General features: G+C 45.6%; 1 protein-coding gene across 1 annotated transcript in view; it reads right to left on the bottom strand.

The window, feature by feature from the left end:
- Positions 1-17220, bottom strand: part of LOC147698861 (uncharacterized) — a 48436-nt gene that overhangs the window by 10397 nt on the left and 20819 nt on the right. The window contains exon 4 of the mRNA XM_086935466.1: positions 2003-2152. Within this exon, the coding sequence (XP_086791592.1) occupies positions 2003-2152 (150 nt within the window). The remainder of the gene's footprint in view (positions 1-2002; positions 2153-17220) is intronic.

The raw sequence follows: 17220 nt of genomic DNA, 5'->3' as shown, positions 1-17220 counted from the left end.
CCTCCTGATTACACCCCCATGCACCCGGCTGATAGGTGTGCTCAATAGGGTATGCTATGTAACTTGCCCCCGTTCTGCCAATGCCGGCTACACTTATTTGGCCTGGTAGTGTTGAGTAGGGGTCTCGAAAAGTGACACCAATGCCAGCATCCCTGAGGCATGCAAGCTACTCACCAATGTAGATGCTTTATTTGGACCAAATTATGAATGAGGGGTATTTTAGGTCTGAATGGAATGGAATGGAATGGAAATAGATTTATTGAGCGCGGTTGCTGCCCGGGGGCGTCCAAGCGCTGGGGGTAAGAATCAAAGGGACAGGTGACGTGACACATCAGAGCTCGGAGGCTTGGGTGAATAGTAAAGTCTTCAGTTTTTTGCGGAATGACAGCAGGTCCGGGTTGGAGCGGAGTGAGAGGGGGAGGGTGTTCCAAAGTTTAGCGGCATTCACTGAGAACAGCCTACCCCCGGATCTGGCTCTCTTTACACGAGGAACCACTGCCAGGAGAGCCTCAGAGGAGCGGAGATTCCTGTTTGGGTGGTAGGGGGTGACGAGCTTGCTGTTAATAGCAGGTCCTGTTTTCCAGAATGCCCGGTGTGCGATGCACAGCGCCTTGAATGACACCCTGTGTCTAACTGGCAGCCAGTGAAGACTTTTCAGTGCAGATCTGGCTGACTGAGCTCGGGGAATCTTTAACAGGGTGCGTGCTGCGCAGTTTTGCACTATATGGAGTTTCCGGAGGGTCAACTCGGGAGCCCCCACGTATAGAGCGTTGTTTGTGTCAAGGCGGGACTGGATGAGGCCTTGGACTGCCACTTTCTTGGCTTCTGGGGGCAGAAGTGGAAGGACCTTCCTTAGGATTTTAAGGATACCGAAGCAGGTGGCGGACAGTTTGGTAGCCTGGGTGGAGAAGGACAGCTTGCTATCCAGCCACACTCCCAGGCTCTTGACGCTTTCTTTGGAGGTGGGAGGAGTGCCCAGGGCTTTGGGCCATAAGGAGATAAAAGATGTTGGCGAGGCTGGGCCTAGAAGCAAGAGCTCTGTTTTATCTCCATTTAATTTGAAGGAGCTATAACATTTCAGGGCTCACAGTCTCAGGTTCGTCCTGTTAAACAGATGCCCCAGCAGCATTATATGTACCAGAATGTCTTCAAGAATGTTTTGCAATACCACTAATGGCCATTTTAGTAGGGATGATAGGGCCTGGCGTTAGGTGGTAGACATGCTCTTGCTACATAATAGACATCTTTAGATCTCCAGAGATTTCTGGCAATACCTCTGGTGGCCTCTTCAGCTGGGGTTCCTTGGTATCATGCCCAGCTCAGTAGTATACCTGAAGAGGCCCAGAGTGAGGCACTGTGTGGCAAAAACATTCAGGGGGATATTTATGAGAAGCTTGCATCATGTTTCCACCATGTTAAGTGGTACGTGCGTGACGCCAGCCTAAAGACAGATTTAAAAACCCATGCAAAGCCACATAGCGTGGCTTTGAATAGCTTCGTAACTCTAGAGTAAGGCGGACCCGGCGCACATCACAGTATTGCCTTTGTCTGCGCAAGAAAGCTGTTCCGTTGGCTTTGTGGTGGATGTTCCCACACATATCCCGTGGTTTTTGACACTTTCCCAGATTCTCACAAATGTCCTCTTCCTATGTGTGTTGCATTATGCAGCACACATTGAAAGAGGACAATGCCTCTATGGATTGTTTTTGTGCAGGAAGGTACCTACAACGGCACCAGCGCAGGGGGAAAGGATAGTAATGCACCGTATTGCTTAAATACAGCACACACCCGCCCTTTCCCTGTGCCACAGGGCCCTGCACCACTAATTTTATAAATATGCCCCAAAATGAATATAGATCAGGCAAACTTTAAAACGTTCTTAATTTCCAATCAATGCAAAATTCTAAATTGTGACTAATATCTTACATTTATTTAATTCCAGGCTGAGTTGGTGATGCTTAAACGGTTAACCCCCCTGATTCCCATAGACTTGTTACATTACCTTTCTTTATTTGAGGTTTAAAACACCAGCTCACATCTGGAACACTGGAATCAAAGCAGCAGCCAGTGGCTTTGCACTGACTTGGAGTTACACCAGGATGACCACAGTTGATTCTATCTTTTGGGTTTACCGTTGCACATTCGATTACCACTGACAAAAACAAAAGACATGTTAAAATGTATAACTTAACAGCTTTTGCTATGTTCCCTCTCCCTTTTGATCACAATTTCTGTACAAGTCCTATTTCAAAGGTTAAATGGGGTCAGTTCGAGCCCTAAGGCATGAAGTTTCGAAATCCTGTTAGAGAAAATGGTATTTTATTATTCCCTTATAAAAGATGTTGAAATGTTTGCGATTGTTTAAATTGGGGCTCTTCCACTGCCAAAATTCATTTTAACTAAACAAAGATAGGGAATGCAGCCAGGAGATTTGATGGCACACAGCCTTAAACAGTCACTATACAAGACAAGGAAACAAGTAGGAACACGTTGCACAACTCAATGCTCAGCTGCACATTAACCATGCATTTAACACATTTATATACAAAAAACGAGAGGCAACAGGAACAATTGAAGAAAATCTCTTTTAAAAAGCTTTTTGAAAAAAATCTTTGCTTAAAGTAAGCATGAACAGGGATCTATTGCCCTGCATGCATCACATGAGAAATATGTTTTTTTCGAGAAAAGTGTATATGGAAAAAGCCTTAGACTTACCTTATCTGGAATCTCCCTCATGGATTGCATAGAATCATTTTGTTTTAAGGCTAAATTTACTCCCTTTGTATGTGATCACCGGGATATGGGAAGGCGTATCAAAGGAAGAGAGACTTTGTGAATTATACTTATTTTATTTTTTTATTTTATTTAATTTAAAGGGTTGTATGTAGCGCTGAGTGGACCTGGGAGTATCAGAGCGCTTTACAACATTTGGAAATAACAGAGTTACAGTAAATATTTAGCATTTTTAAATATTGAAGCAATGCAATTTAACAAATTTGAGGAAGGGTACAATAACTAGGAGGATCTAAGAGAGATCAGATTGGAGCAGGAGGAGCTGGAGGAGAGCAGGGAAAAAGTTAGTGAGGGGGCAAATAAGAAAGTGAAGAGCAAGAGTGGGGAGAAGGGAATAAGGGGAGGGCAGGTGGTAGGGGGTGGGTCTGGGAAAATACAGAAAAACGAGGGGGGAGGGGGTGAATGGGAGAGGAAGAAAGAAAAATGGGCAAGGAAACCGATAAAGACAATGTAAGGTGGAAGGGATAGGTCTGTGCCTGACGTTGTTTAATATCAATGTGGCCCCCTTGGCCGGTCTGTTAAGGAGCTGTGGGTTTACCCCCATCTCCTATGCCGATGATACACAGCTGCTTTTTCCTTTTGCAAAGTTTACTCCTGAAGTCCAGGTTACCTTCTCCTCTGGAAAGAGAAGCATTTCGTAATGGATGAGGAGTCATTTCCTGCAGTGTAATGTAGGAAAGACGGAGATCATGCTCTTTGGTGAGGCCCAATTATTATGGACTCCCAATTGGTGGCCTACAGACCTGGGCACTCCTCCCGCGCCAAAGTCAGTGTTAAAAACCTAGGTGTTTGCCTAGAACAGACCCTTACCATGAAAAAAAACGCTGTCCAGACAGCTGGCTCTTGTTTTCACGTAATGGGCCTGTTGCGCAGCATTCTTCCCTTGCTCCCGGACTCCACTCGGAAAACCCTGACCCAGGCACTTATTTTAAGCTGCATGGATTATTCTAATGGCCTGCTGGTTTCTGCAAATGAGGATGCCCTTGATACACTACAGGTGGTTCAAAACACGGCAGCTCGCTTGATCCTCAATGCCCCCTTAAGAACCGCTTCTCGGCCCCCGTTTTATCAGCTTCACTGGCTCCCCATACGAGAACGACTGCAGTTCAAAGTTTGCTGTACAATATTTAACGCTTTGTCTGGGCTCGGTCCTGCCTAATTTGCTGACAAGCTCTCCTCTTATGCCCACCGGAGGTTTCTGCGCTCTGGATCTAAATCCTTATTAGAGGTAACCAGGATTAAAAGAGCCAGACAGGGTGGGAAGGCCCTCTCTTATCTGGGTCCTCACTACTGGAACAAGCTCCCCCTACAATTAAGACAGTGTACCGATTATTTATACTTTAGGAAATAGCTTAAGACCTTTCTTTTTTGTTTTTGATCTTTAGCAGATTGTTTGTTGTATTCTTCTCACCTGAAGCCCGTCTAATTAGCGCAGAGATACCCCTCTGGGGGTCGATTCTGGCGCTTTATAAATAAATAAATAGTCATTGGACCCCAGTATTTTTTAAGAAGGAGCAGCTCAAGTTTTTTTTTAAGCAAGAATAGGAGGAGTTGCAACGTAAATCTTTGGGAAGGGCATATCAGATAGATGGCGCATTTCCAGAGAACGAGTGAGACTGCATTGATCTCTTTTTAGAGGGGGAACAAGTACAGGAGCGTTAGTGCTCCTCATAGTTCTAGCGCAGCCTGCTTTGTGTAGTTTGTTGGAGAGGTAAGAAGGGGTATTTTTGTGGAGGGCTTTGTGAGTGATGCAAGTGGTCTTGTAGGTATCTCTGCCTTCAATCGGAAGCCATTTAAGGTTTTTGAGAACGGGGGATATGTGTTCAAAGCGTTTGCAGTCAGAAATTAGCCTGGTAGCGAGGTTGAGAACAGATTTGACTAGGGCTAAGTGGACTTTAGGAGTTCAACAAGATTTGCATTACCGTAATCAATTTTGGACAGGACCAGTGATTGAACAACTGATTTAAAGTCATCCGCAGGAATAAAGGGTTTAATTTTTTTAAGATGATGCAGTGTAAAGAGAGCACCTTTAGCAGAGTTTTTAATATGGGGGGTAAGACTGAGGCTATGGTCAACGCTTATCGAGTGAGTGATGGAGAGAGAACAATTAAGAGCTTTAATGTCTGAGATCCAGTTTTGGATAGGGAGCGCGTGGTTTTTAGCGGAAAAAGGATGATTTCAGTTTTTTGGGGGTTTAATTTTAGGTGGTTATAATGAACCATGATTGAATCTTAGTCAATGTGTCATTTAGATGTCAGACGTCATCATGCGATTTGATCTTCTAGTAAAGTTGGGTATCATCTGCATATGGGTGGTAACTGATTCCTGCTTGTTTAAGAATGAGAGTGAGGGGTTCCATAAAGAGGTTGAATAGAGTAGGAGAGAGAATGGAGCCCTGGGGGACACCCAAATTAACAGGTTGGGGTGTAGAGATGCAGTTAGAGATTTTAATTTGTTGTGTTCTATTTTAGAAGTATGAGGTGAACCACTTGAGGATGGTACCATCCAAGCCAAAACGGTTTTTGAGGATATTGAGTAAAGCAGTGTGATTAACTGTATCGACCTGAGAGGTCAAGAAGAATGAGGAGGGAAGATTCACCCATATCTAAGACTTTGTGTCTTTATTCCCTACTGTCCAAGTAGGGACCACAATCCCAGTCAAGGCAAGCTAGTTTCACACTAAAAGATAACCTTTGCTCACCCTCTGGTAGCTTGGCACAAAATAGTCAGGCTTATCCAAAGAGGTAATCTGTAAATTATTTGTGAAACACACACACAGTAACACAATGAATACACCACAAAAAGACTCCACACAGCTTTAAAAAAATAGAGAATATATATCTAAGTAAAACAGGACCAAACCGCCACAAAATCAATAAGTAGAAGTGAGACACTAATTTTTAAAGATTAAATCCCCAAAATGTATTTAGAAGTCAATAGCACAAAAAGGTTCCTTGAGGTCGTGCTGGACCAGGGTAAACCCAGAGTTCAGGCCAACCTGGATATAGGTCTGCTGAAAAAATACCTTGGGTGGAGCAAAGTGTCAGTGTCAGTGTCAGTGTCGAGAGTCTGATGTGTTGATTCCGATTCACGCAGTTGGATCAATGCATTAAAGTCAAGCCCTGCAGTCAGGACCTAGGATCAGCTCTACGTCATCATTGAACCTCGCAGCCAGTCCCATTTTGTTGTTCAGCCGTGCCCTTCAGATTAGCACTGCATTGGCGTCCAAGGACATTGCATCGGTTCCGATTGGCGCAATGGTGGCGATCAATCAATTTTGTAGCACATCAGTTGCAGAACCCACTTCTGAGGTCCAGGACTGGAGACGGCATCTCAGGTAAGTGTAGGACTCACAAATAAAAGAGTCCAGCAGCACCAGCAGAATTGCAAGAAGTCTTTTGTGTCCCTGAGACTTCAGAAACAGGAGGCAAACCAGGAAACCCTTGGGGTCACTCTGGGTACAAGTGAGATGAATCCAGCTTTTGTCCTAAGCAGGGAAGAGATTTGCAGGAGCAGGGACAGCTCGGCACAACATTGAAAAAGTTCCTAGGAACTGTAAGTCAAGCAGAGTGTAGCACAGCAGTCTTACTCCTGGCACAGATCTTCACAGGTCTAGTATTGTACTGTCTTGGTAGGGTCAGAGCCAGAATGCTTATACCCAAATGTGCAACCAATTCATATGTAAGTGCCAGCTTCCTCCACCACTTCTTGCCCAGGAAGGCTATCAGAATGCAGATGAATGTGATGAGCCCTTTCATTCATTTTATTTTCATCCTTTTGAAAAATTATGTTCTATTTAGGCGGTGCCTTATCTTGGAAAATGCCTCCAGCATATGAAAAACGAAATCTGAAAATGTCATTAAGTATGGGTAAAAAGGTATTTTACCAGCAAAGTATAGTTAAAGGTTGCATGTATTTTCTTTTCATATTTTCATCTCACCACCAAAAATGCAACCTTTTGATTTCTAACTTTTCCATGCACATGCTTGTCAGCCTATGACGTCACGTTCTTCTTTGGGAGCTGCAAATAGACCACAAAATGAAGCCGAATCTATGGATGGGGTGTTTTTAGTGATCTCATGACTGCACAGGTCATGGTGGGTGACAAGATTACGGCAACGTCCAAGAGACAAGGAGGTTTGCTTAGATAGCAGCAAGCTGAGCGCCCATGAGCGGTGGTGATTATGAAACTGTGAACCGGAGGATGCGCGGATTCTACGTACCACAGGTAACCAGTGAGCCCACTAAGGGACATGTCTATTTTCTTTATGAACACAAGGAGGTGAAGTGCTAAGAATTGGGCATAAACCCACTCTAAATGGACAAAGGCGCTTTCTTTGTAGTATAAAGCCTGTGGCAAGCAAAATGTCTGATTACTGAGCAGGGCTGGGTGACAGAATGTAACTTTTTTAGGTAAAAAATGTGTCAAATTCTATGAAATTTCACGAAATTATGCTTTTGTTGTGAAAGTGATATGCCAGTATTCCACGTCATTTTCTTCTGTCTGAAGGTGGATCCCAGGTTTCTCGAGATAATATTATGAGACTGGTTTTGAGTAGAATATATGCGTCTCTTGGGGAGACATTTACTACTCGAACCATCCTTCTCTGGCACCTTGTGAGACATTATAATGCAAGATGCAAGCTCGGATATAAATAAAAAACACACTGTACAACATTGTGTGGCTCTGGCCAACCATAAGAGAACAATGCTCACGAGGCTGACGCCTCTGCAGTGCGCAGTCTCGGTTTTGGATCATGCTGAGACAGAATATTTGTGCAGAACCCTGTGAAAACAAGCTTTCCTAGTCCTGAAAAACAGGGTAAAACACTGTGTCTAGAATAGATTACCAGCCTATCAGTGCACAGACGGAACCAGCCAGATCAGGGCTGCTGCATGACAAAATGGGCTCCAGGGATATTTCCTCCCTCTTCTTTTTCCCAGTGTTTTTTCAGGTGGAAGCGTTGTCGCCCCAGAATGTTGGTTCGATGTGTGGTAGAGTTTTATGGTGACATGTAAATCCTCAAAATGAGGTCATCTTTTTCCCACCTCAGGTACTTTGTTGTGAACGCCTGTAGATATGTATCTGATGCTCCTTCAAGTAACAAGTACGAGTGTTGGCTGTGCTTTGATGAATAATTAATTTCAGAAATGTAGTGCCAAACCTTCACAGCAGGGCATCTGAGCACTGTCAACACTGCAGACACCTGGAAAATGTTGGCTTGTCCAATGGAGACCGGAGGCTGCAGGGGATGATAGTTGGGGATGGGGGCCACAGAGCTAACTATGTTTTGTTACCAGGCCGCGCTAGGTTGGGACATGGGGAAACCAACGGATGGCGGACAGTGGTCTGCACTGCCCTCACGTGGAGCGTTCCCTGCAAGTTAAGAGGATGTTTGGCTACTAACTACTTCTCTGGCAATCTACGCAGTATAGAGGATGGTGAGCTAACTAGCATTAACATAAGACTAATCATTCCCTCACCTGCTGAGTTGGGGGCTGCGACACGCAACACATGTCATAATCCAAATTTGTCTTTCAGGAGGCCATGCTGCTATGATGCAATGCATAGGTTCTTATCGATTCATCCATAGGTAAACATTTCAATATTATTTACAATTCGTAAACAATGTGGTATTGTAACCCTGTGCAAGAGTCGAGGCTTTAAAATGGAACATGTTGTTGGTTGAGTTCAGTATGGTGACCAAGAATAGGTCTTCTTCAGGTTCTGGGGGGCGAGAGGGCCGAAGGGCCTTCCAATGAACAGGAAGCTCCCCTGTAAATATGGTGGCAGCGTGGTGCAGCTGCAACCGCAACATGCTTGCACAGAGCCATTAAATGGAACCCAGCACTGGGCAAGGCAAGTTGACACAAGCACTATTATCCAATGGATAATTAGCAGGCATTGGGCTGGTGCTATTCCCTTCTGATTTAAAACCTTTCTGAATCGAATATCCTTTACTAAGAGTGAAACTGTGCTGGGATCTAGAAAGAGAGGGGCAAACCATTCAGTTTTTATGACACAAGCATAGTCCCAGAAAGCCAGAAGCCTTTTTTCAAGCAAGTGCATGCCCTGGTCAACTCAACGCAAATATAATTGCTTGACAAAATATTTGCAAAAGTCCTGATTGTGCAGTGCAAACCTAACGCATTGATAACTTGCACCTTTTACATATTTGTGTAGGTTTTTTAGAAAAAAACCTTTGCACGCTCCTTGTCCAGCTGTAGGGATCACTTAGGTAACAAGTATTAAACATCCATGACTCTCAGTGCGAAGCTTGCAAAGCACCTCTTTCACCTGCCCCTCCGGCATAGGACACGGGCACCACCTCTGCTGAGCAGAGTATGCAGCGACATGTTGTTTGTGTTACTGTCTGTTACGAGCATTTCCTACTGGAAATGGTGCCGGACCTCGGGCATATTATCAAGAAGGGCGTCAAAATTATGGCTGTTTTAGCAGCAGGAAACTGCCGCTAAAGCGGCGATAATGGGCTTGAAAATATGATAATATGCCCATAGAAGCCCAGGTTCACACCAGAACCTGGGGTTCTATGGGAATTCACAACGGCATATTATCAAGCCCATTATCGATGTTTTAGCAGCAGTTTCCTGCCGCTAAAGCAGCGATAATTTTAACGCTGTTGCTTGATAATATGCCCCCACATTCGTACCTTTGTGGGACCTTGCTCCATTGCTGAACAGAGTACATTATAAATACTGCCCCTCTTTGGAAGCACACAAGGGCATATTATCAAGGGCTGTATCGCCACTTTAGCTGCACTATTTGCCGCTAAAGCTGCGATATTTTTATCGCCCTATTAGCAAGCAGTCGCTAACAGCTGTTAGCAACAGTTTACTGGCAATAGCGCCCGTTTTTTTTGTCACTTTGAACGATATTTATCGCTAATGACATGCAAAGTAGTCTTTCCTCACTAAATGTAAAGGGAAACAGTCGCAATCACAACTTCCCCCTATTATCAGTGCCCGCAAAGTGATAAAAAAAGTCTTGCTAACCGAGATTATTGCTGGATTTTAACACCTGATAAAAACTTGACTTAGCCATCTTATCAATGGGAGGTGGATTGTTAGGTTAAGTACACACTTGCCTATTAGCAAGCTTTTCATTTGCGCAGTTAATTCAGCACTGGTATTCCATGCTATTTCTGGTTTTTGCCGCTATCACTTGATTTTTCATCACCTTGGCACATGAAATCCAGCGATAGACGGCGATAAAAAAAATGCAGCTAACATGGGTTAGCGATAATTATCGCCTCTTCTTGCTAATATGCCCCTTAGTCACACAAAAGTGGTAAAGACGCCAGCGGTTGCAATGTGGGTAGGCTGTGGGTGAGAGTGAGGGCTAATTGGGTGTTGTCAGTCTGTATTTTTCAATTATCGGAGATTTATCACATGAATTGTCTTATGTTATTGCTGCTCCAGTACAGATGTCTGTCTTCCGGCCACTGTTTTTACTTTGATTAATAACACTCCATACACTCACGTTATGAAGTTATGTAAGTCACACGGATATTGTGGCATTACAAGCAGCATCAGATGGACCATGTGGTAAAACAAGGATGTACGCAAAGCGTGGAATGCATGACTTAAATTGCAAACAAGGTGCTTGCCAGGAAAACACCCTATGACGTACTTTGCTCTGGCTTTACTCCATATTTCTCTTGTACACATCTCGCGGCTTTTCTCTCTCATGCTAATACAAAGTTTTTACTTTTCCTCACCTGATGGTTGTGCAGTCTTAATTTCTCTCTCTTTGTTTGCATCCCAGTCCTCTTTCTGAGTGGCCAAGTTGCTCTTTTGTCTTGTGCCATCAGTAGGTCTTGGCATTATAGCCAAGTCCTGGCACTTTATCTAATAGCCTTTGGCTGCCTTAAGCTTTAACTATTCCACAGGGGCGTAGCTTCCATTGGTGCAGCAGGTGCAGTGGCACCAGGGTCCATTGAACCCTTATTTTTGCTCTAGTTGAGTTTAAACAGAGGCCAGGTGCCCATTTACTTCCTTGCACTGGGGTCTATGACACTGGTTCCACCACTGCTCTTGACAAAAAAGCCAGGACTGTAGGAAGGGAAGGGGTGGCTGTCCCAGAAGTTGCCTGTCCTTCATCAATGGGAAGAGCTGGAGTACTCAGATGTCCTTAGAACTGGGAAACCCCTGACCCATTGAGTCGTAGTCCATAGGGAAGTGAAATAATATGCTGGTTTGTAGTTCCAATATACTCAAAGAAGGACCACTGAATATATTGGAACTGCAAAGCAACGTCCTATGTATCCCTTCAGCTCTGTCCTTCACCTCTCTACAGATAGCTAGGACTAACTGTAGATGTCACACATGCCAGGAACTACATGCTTTTCCTGAACATTCAACAGTTCTGAGAATGCCACAACTACCTGGTGGGCGGGGGAACAGCACCCAGACCAATGTCACAATGTGGAGCATGGCACCCGCTGTCAGGGCCTGGGAGTGGGTGCTCAGAACAAAGGTGGCAGATCTTGAGCAAGAGTTGAGCTGCTGGATGGGGTCCACATTAGTGTACTGCGTACTCTGGGCGTGGCTTGAAGAGGACCCTGGACCCCTCCGTTGGTGACTCCACCGTCACCCTAGCCCAAGGTTGGTCCCAAAAACGGGGGACTAGCACATAGAAGGCATCGCCTCCTTGGTGCAGCAAGCAAACTGAGCACCGTACTTCCACTCACAGCAGGAGGCCTCCTGCGTGTTGCAAGGGGGGGCACTTTGAAACCACCCATCGGAGGTCAGTACTCTTTAAGGACTTTGGGCGAAGGGAAGAGGGCCCTACTGGCCTTGCGTTGATGGGGGCCCCTCCTGGATGAAACCCAGTGTGTTGAGCCACCTGTGCCATCCTTTGCTCATACTGAACTGGAGGCTTGCCGTAGCCCTGGGGAAGTTTGTGAAGTAAACACCAGCGCCTGGCCTGAGCGACTGGTCCGAGAACACACACCCGAAAAGCATGGTGAAACCTAAACAGCCAGATTTTCACCCATCTCACCCCCGACGCTGGGGATGCCGCTGTGCCTCATGCCCCGGGCAGAGACATAGTAGGCCAGCTGGAGCTAACTTTGGAAAAACATTCCAGTCAGTTCACACAAACCTATTCAAGAGACTAAAACTGCGCTGGAGTCAAAGGTTTATACTGTTGCTATTGAGATGTCCCTGCTACACGATAACCATAAGAAGGTGTCAGAAAGGGTCGAGGATGTTGAGCCGACTGAATGCTCCAACCTTTAGTACACAAGACGCAAGATCAAGTACATCAGCTCATGAGAGACATGCAACTCATGCAGGAGTAAGCAGAAGATGCCTAAAGCCGCTCCTGGTGCAATAACATTAGAATACTAGGGATCCCAGATTGTTCGGAAGGCCCAAGTGTGCAATAATTACTGGAGAGCTGGCTGACAGAAACAGTACTGGTCTGGAAAACCCCACGATTCTTTTGAAAAGTGTGTCTCACATCCCAGGGCGTCTGCCACAAACAGGGGTAGCCTCACGCCCGATTAGTGCTCATCTGTTGAACTATAGAGACATGGACTTGATCTTGCAATTATTTAAACCACAGAGCCCTGAAAGGTGGATGGCTCAACTATCACAGATTACCCGAATTACACAGCATTAGTTCAGAAGTAACACTCCTCTTACGCTGCAGTGACACTCCAACTGCACACTATGGGCCTGAAATATATTCTCCTGTTTCCCACAAAATTCAGTGCGGTGACAGGAGATTTCACCCATTTCTTCAGCACCCCTGAGGAGGCTTGAAACTGGCTCCATTCTACAGACACCAACATGACCCAGTAGGGTGAAACATCAGAGAGCATAAAAAATTAAGGAAGTCGCAGAAGCACCACTCCCAAAACTGCCTCTCGGAGGAACAGGCAGCCAATGCAGGAACCCCGGTAAAAGCTGAAGTATCGTACTATCACAACACCCACTTTGACCTGCTAGCATCGGAGCAAGGATCGGATTCTGAGGGGAGCACCAGTGGGTTGGGGATCTCTGATTGCCCCCAGCAGCAGGGCCCGGCTCTAACTCCTTGCCCAGTAGACAACATCTCTGGGTAAAAATTTGGATACGCTGGGGAACCTTGCAGGGTGTGAGGTTCAAAAGTGTTAGGGGGAGGAGTTGCTATTCAGTGGGCCTACATTCCGGAGTGCCTGGTCTATCAGGACTGCAGGACTCCTTCCCAGGTGAACCTAGGCCTCACCCCCATAGCACAAGGAGATGGGGCCCTATCTTCTTCGGTCTGCTGTAGGGTTCGTTCCTTGTTGCACCACAAAGGTATATACTGTTTGCTTGGACAGGGTGTTTCTTCTTTTCAGTCTGGGGGGAGAGGGCGTTGGGGATGTTATGATTAAATTTGTTTTAATGTTGCAGTTGATTACGGACGGAAGAGCCTTTATTATTAATTATGAGGAGGACCATGGGAGCATCCGTATTTTACATGATGTTGTGTATGAAAGTCAAAACTTGGAATGTGCTGGGACTTAATCTTCCAAGTAAAAGATACGGGGCCTCATTTATGAGGCCTTGCATCAGTTTTGCGCTTCCGATGCGTCACTTTTTGTGATGCATCAGCAGCGTAAAACATGCCTCCTGTTGCGCACTATTTACAAAGTGACGCATCTAAGCAGACGCGTCACTCTGTAAACCCCTGCGCTACATTATACCTGCGTCAGATTTAATGTATGTTATGTTATGTTATTTGTTTTTGTAGAGCGCACGGTTACCCGAAGATGTCCTGGTGCTAGATGCTGTCTGTCTGAGAGGGAGAGTTGCTTTATTGAGAAAAGAGCAAAGTTTTCAGACCCTTACGAAAGGACATGAGATCCGGGGCATTCCTAAGCATGAACAGCAGGTCAATCCAGGCTCTAGATGCACAAACAATAAAACCTCTACCTCCCCAGTTGTTTTTTTTAAAGGAGGCCACTTGTACTTGCTTTTCACTAGAAGATCTTAGGTTCCTGCCTGGAATATACCATTGCAGCCTACGTCTAAGGACCTCTGGACCAATTCCATTTACTGCCTTAAAAACAGTGCAGAGAGCTTTGAAGCGAGTTCTGAGTCTCACCGGGAGCCAGTGTAGTTTTTCAGTTAGCTTCTAACGGAAACAAACTTAGGAGTTTCAGTCAACAGTCTTGCTGCTGCATTCGGGACCAGCGAATTCTGTTAAGGTGTTGTTCTTGAGCATTGAGGTATAGGCAGTTACAGTAGTCCAGTTGTGACAGTATAAGAGCTGTCACTAGTGTCCTCAGATTATTCTTAGTCAGAAATGCCTTGATTTTCCTAATTACCCTTAGAACCATAATGGAGGCTGAGGACACCAAGCTCACCTGATCTCCCATAGAGAGCTTAGTGTCCACCAGGGCCCCTAGGTTCTTAGCTTTCCTAACAGGTACAGGGCATTTACCAAGGTCCTCAGGCCACCACTCTAGGGTCTAGACCCGGGGATTATTCTCAAATTTCAAGACCTCGGTCTTAGAGTAATTGAATTTTAGGCATGCAGGGGGGCATTCCCCCGCAAAAAGCCTCGTAGAAGTGACGCAGTGAAATCTATGAGCTTTCACTGCGTATCTTCTAGGTCGCAGTTGCGTCAAAATTTTGCGCCTGCCTCACAGCAGGCGTAAGACTGATGTAGGCCTTTTCACATGGGGCTTGCCCCATGTGAAAAGACGCATTGCTGGAGTTGCGTCACTTTTGTGACACACTCCAGCAATGCGTCACTTTTGCGCTTACAGATATGTCAGAAATACTGACATATCGGTAGCTCCTTGCGACATGATGCGTCATACATTAAATATGACGCATCAGGTATGTCGCAAGGAGTGCCCACTGAGAAGTGACGCATCGCTGCTTTTACGCAGCAATGCTTCATTTCTCATAAATGAGGCCCACAGTGTTCAGACATTTCTGAAGATAAGGCCCAGGTGGACTTCCTGCAACAGACTCACATACCGAAGGGTGAGGGTCAGGCGCTACATAACCGATGGAGAGGCAGGGTGCATTGTTTGACATATTCAGAATATGCTAAAGGCGTGCTTATATGGATATGACTGGTGCCCCTTCTGCCCTCATGTGGAGGGGATTCATCAGGAGGTTTGATTGCTCCACTGTCAGAGCAGCTGGGTGGGAAGGATGTGGAATTTCTCAACATATATGTACCAAATGTGGATCAGTGGTCAAAGTGGGCGGGATCGGCAGTGCACGGCGTGCCCCTACTTCTTTTATTAAAAAGATTCCGTTCTTCTGATTTTTCTTTTCAAAACTGTGTCCCAGGACGGCAGAAATAGCCAAAGCCTTCAGATAAAGCTCTGCTTTGGTGACTGTGCGGGGACGGGCGGGACTGGCAGAGAAGGAAAAAGACTCTCTTCCTTTCTGCCCAGAGAAGACACAGACCACATCCACTTCTACTCTGTGCTGGCAGCTGACCCCCCTCTCTTCCTCTTATCCCCTTGCTTTCTGTCTGGCGGCCCGCATCAATTACTGAAAACCTGTGATTAATGTTCTTCCTAGAGAGAGATTGGAGGTTTGTCTAGTGGAAGGGCTGACTCCTGGAAAGGTAGCACAGAGGGTTAAGGGTTAATGTTCCTGCTGAAAAGAACATGTACTGTGCACATAATGTTAACTAGGTGAGTGGGTTACTGCTTTTGTCAGAGAGATCCATTTGTTACTTACTGCTTAAAAGTTAAAATTCTAACATAGAAAAATGAGCTATAAAGCTATACTGCCTACTGGTATGGTTGTCATGGGACTTCTATGCCTTGTAGTCCATTGTCTTAAGTTATATTGTTGCAAAGTCATCCTGTGCCCTTGGCACCCCCCAGCTTTTTGCTGTAACTGGTGGTAACTGACTCTGGCTGACCCTGGGTTCTGTTTAACCAGGCCCAGGGCCAGTGCCAAGCTAAAAGGAACACATTAAAATGCAGTTAAGACACCCAACATACACTAGGGTACACTATGGTATGGTGGGGTGCCCCTGTAATTGGCAAGACCTACCCGATAAGCCCCAAGTATGTAATAGGGCAGGGGATTGAAACTACCTAGAAGTCTCCAGTATCCTGGGGCATGGCAGTTTAGAGGCCAGGAGATTCTCTGCACCAACATGTGTGCAGTGCTGAAGCCTGAGGTCAGTTTAAAAGCAGCACTGGTTGCCAGGACACCTTTTAAACCTTAAATTGTGCCCAAACTCGACTCTGGGGGTAGGGGCCCTTAAAAATAAATAACCTACCATGTTGTTGCATATTAGGGGCCCCCAGGGTCGCCCCTTGGTATCCCAGGGGCGGTGCATCGGTTATCTATAAGGTACGCCCTTATAAAATTAGTTTTTATATGCCTGGGTAAAGTGAAAATTCACATTTCACTCCCCACAATGTATTAAAGAGCTGCTCAAATTCAACTTTGATGCTGGAAGAAGTGGGTATGGAGGATCTGCAATATTTCTGCAGATTCAGAACCCCCAAAGTCTCCCCTAGTTGCACAGGGGGTGAGGGTCCTGTAGAAATTAGGGAAATGCTTATAAAATATGGTTTTATAAGCCCTGGTGCTAGAAATGTGGCCCAAGTAATTTTCCCCATTGCAAGCCCATAGGTTAACATGGTAGGAAGTTATTGATTAACACCTTGGCTGCTAGGTGTTTTCCCCTCCTGTGCTGGAAATTGCTATTTTACTTTTTTTATGACGAGCTCAGCTCGTCATCAGCACAGCTCAACTGTGCATCATGACGAGCTGAGCTCGTCATGAGCATCGAAAGGGTTAATAAATATTAATAGGAGAGGACTAGCTGGACCATTCAAAGACTTCCCAGAATGGGAGTAGTAAATCCAACAATATTATATTGTTGAATTTCTACTAAAGTGTACATACAAGAAGTTATGAGACTTTCATGTTTGAAAGTCCAAATTCAGCCTTTCAGTGGTCTGCCCTGATTGGTCAGAGTTAAGTGGATTAGCTAGGCTGCTGGGAGGGCAGTGTGCTGGTCTATAGGAATGCCAGGCCAGGAGGTGGCATCGTAAACTATGCTCTTCAAAGGCAGAGGGGAGGCCGGGGTTCAGCTTCACTCTGACACTCTTGACCCAGAGTCAGGGCTAGGCTTAAGGAAGGTATGTGCAGATGGTAGGGGGACAGTCCATGGAAATAAGCCATCCCAGGGGGTGTGTTTAGCCAGCTCTTACCTCCTTGCTGGAAAATCAGCCATTAGATATTTGTAAGAATGATGCACTCTGGGACAAACTAATGCCACACTCTACAGGATGTAGTCATAACTATGAGGAGTTGCACTGCTCTCATTGGTCAGCAGTGACCTGGTGCTCGACCCAGAGAATTTTGAATAAGTATCTGAGAGGGGCAGAGCCCTCCAGATCAGCTGCTTGAAACTTACCGAAGCATGAAGTGCCCTGCTGA

Source organism: Lissotriton vulgaris, chromosome 8, assembly GCF_964263255.1.
Source record: "Lissotriton vulgaris chromosome 8, aLisVul1.2, whole genome shotgun sequence".
Classification (NCBI taxonomy): domain Eukaryota; kingdom Metazoa; phylum Chordata; class Amphibia; order Caudata; family Salamandridae; genus Lissotriton; species Lissotriton vulgaris.
Note: the sequence above shows the minus strand (reverse complement) of the source record. Positions and strands in the feature narration are given on the sequence as shown.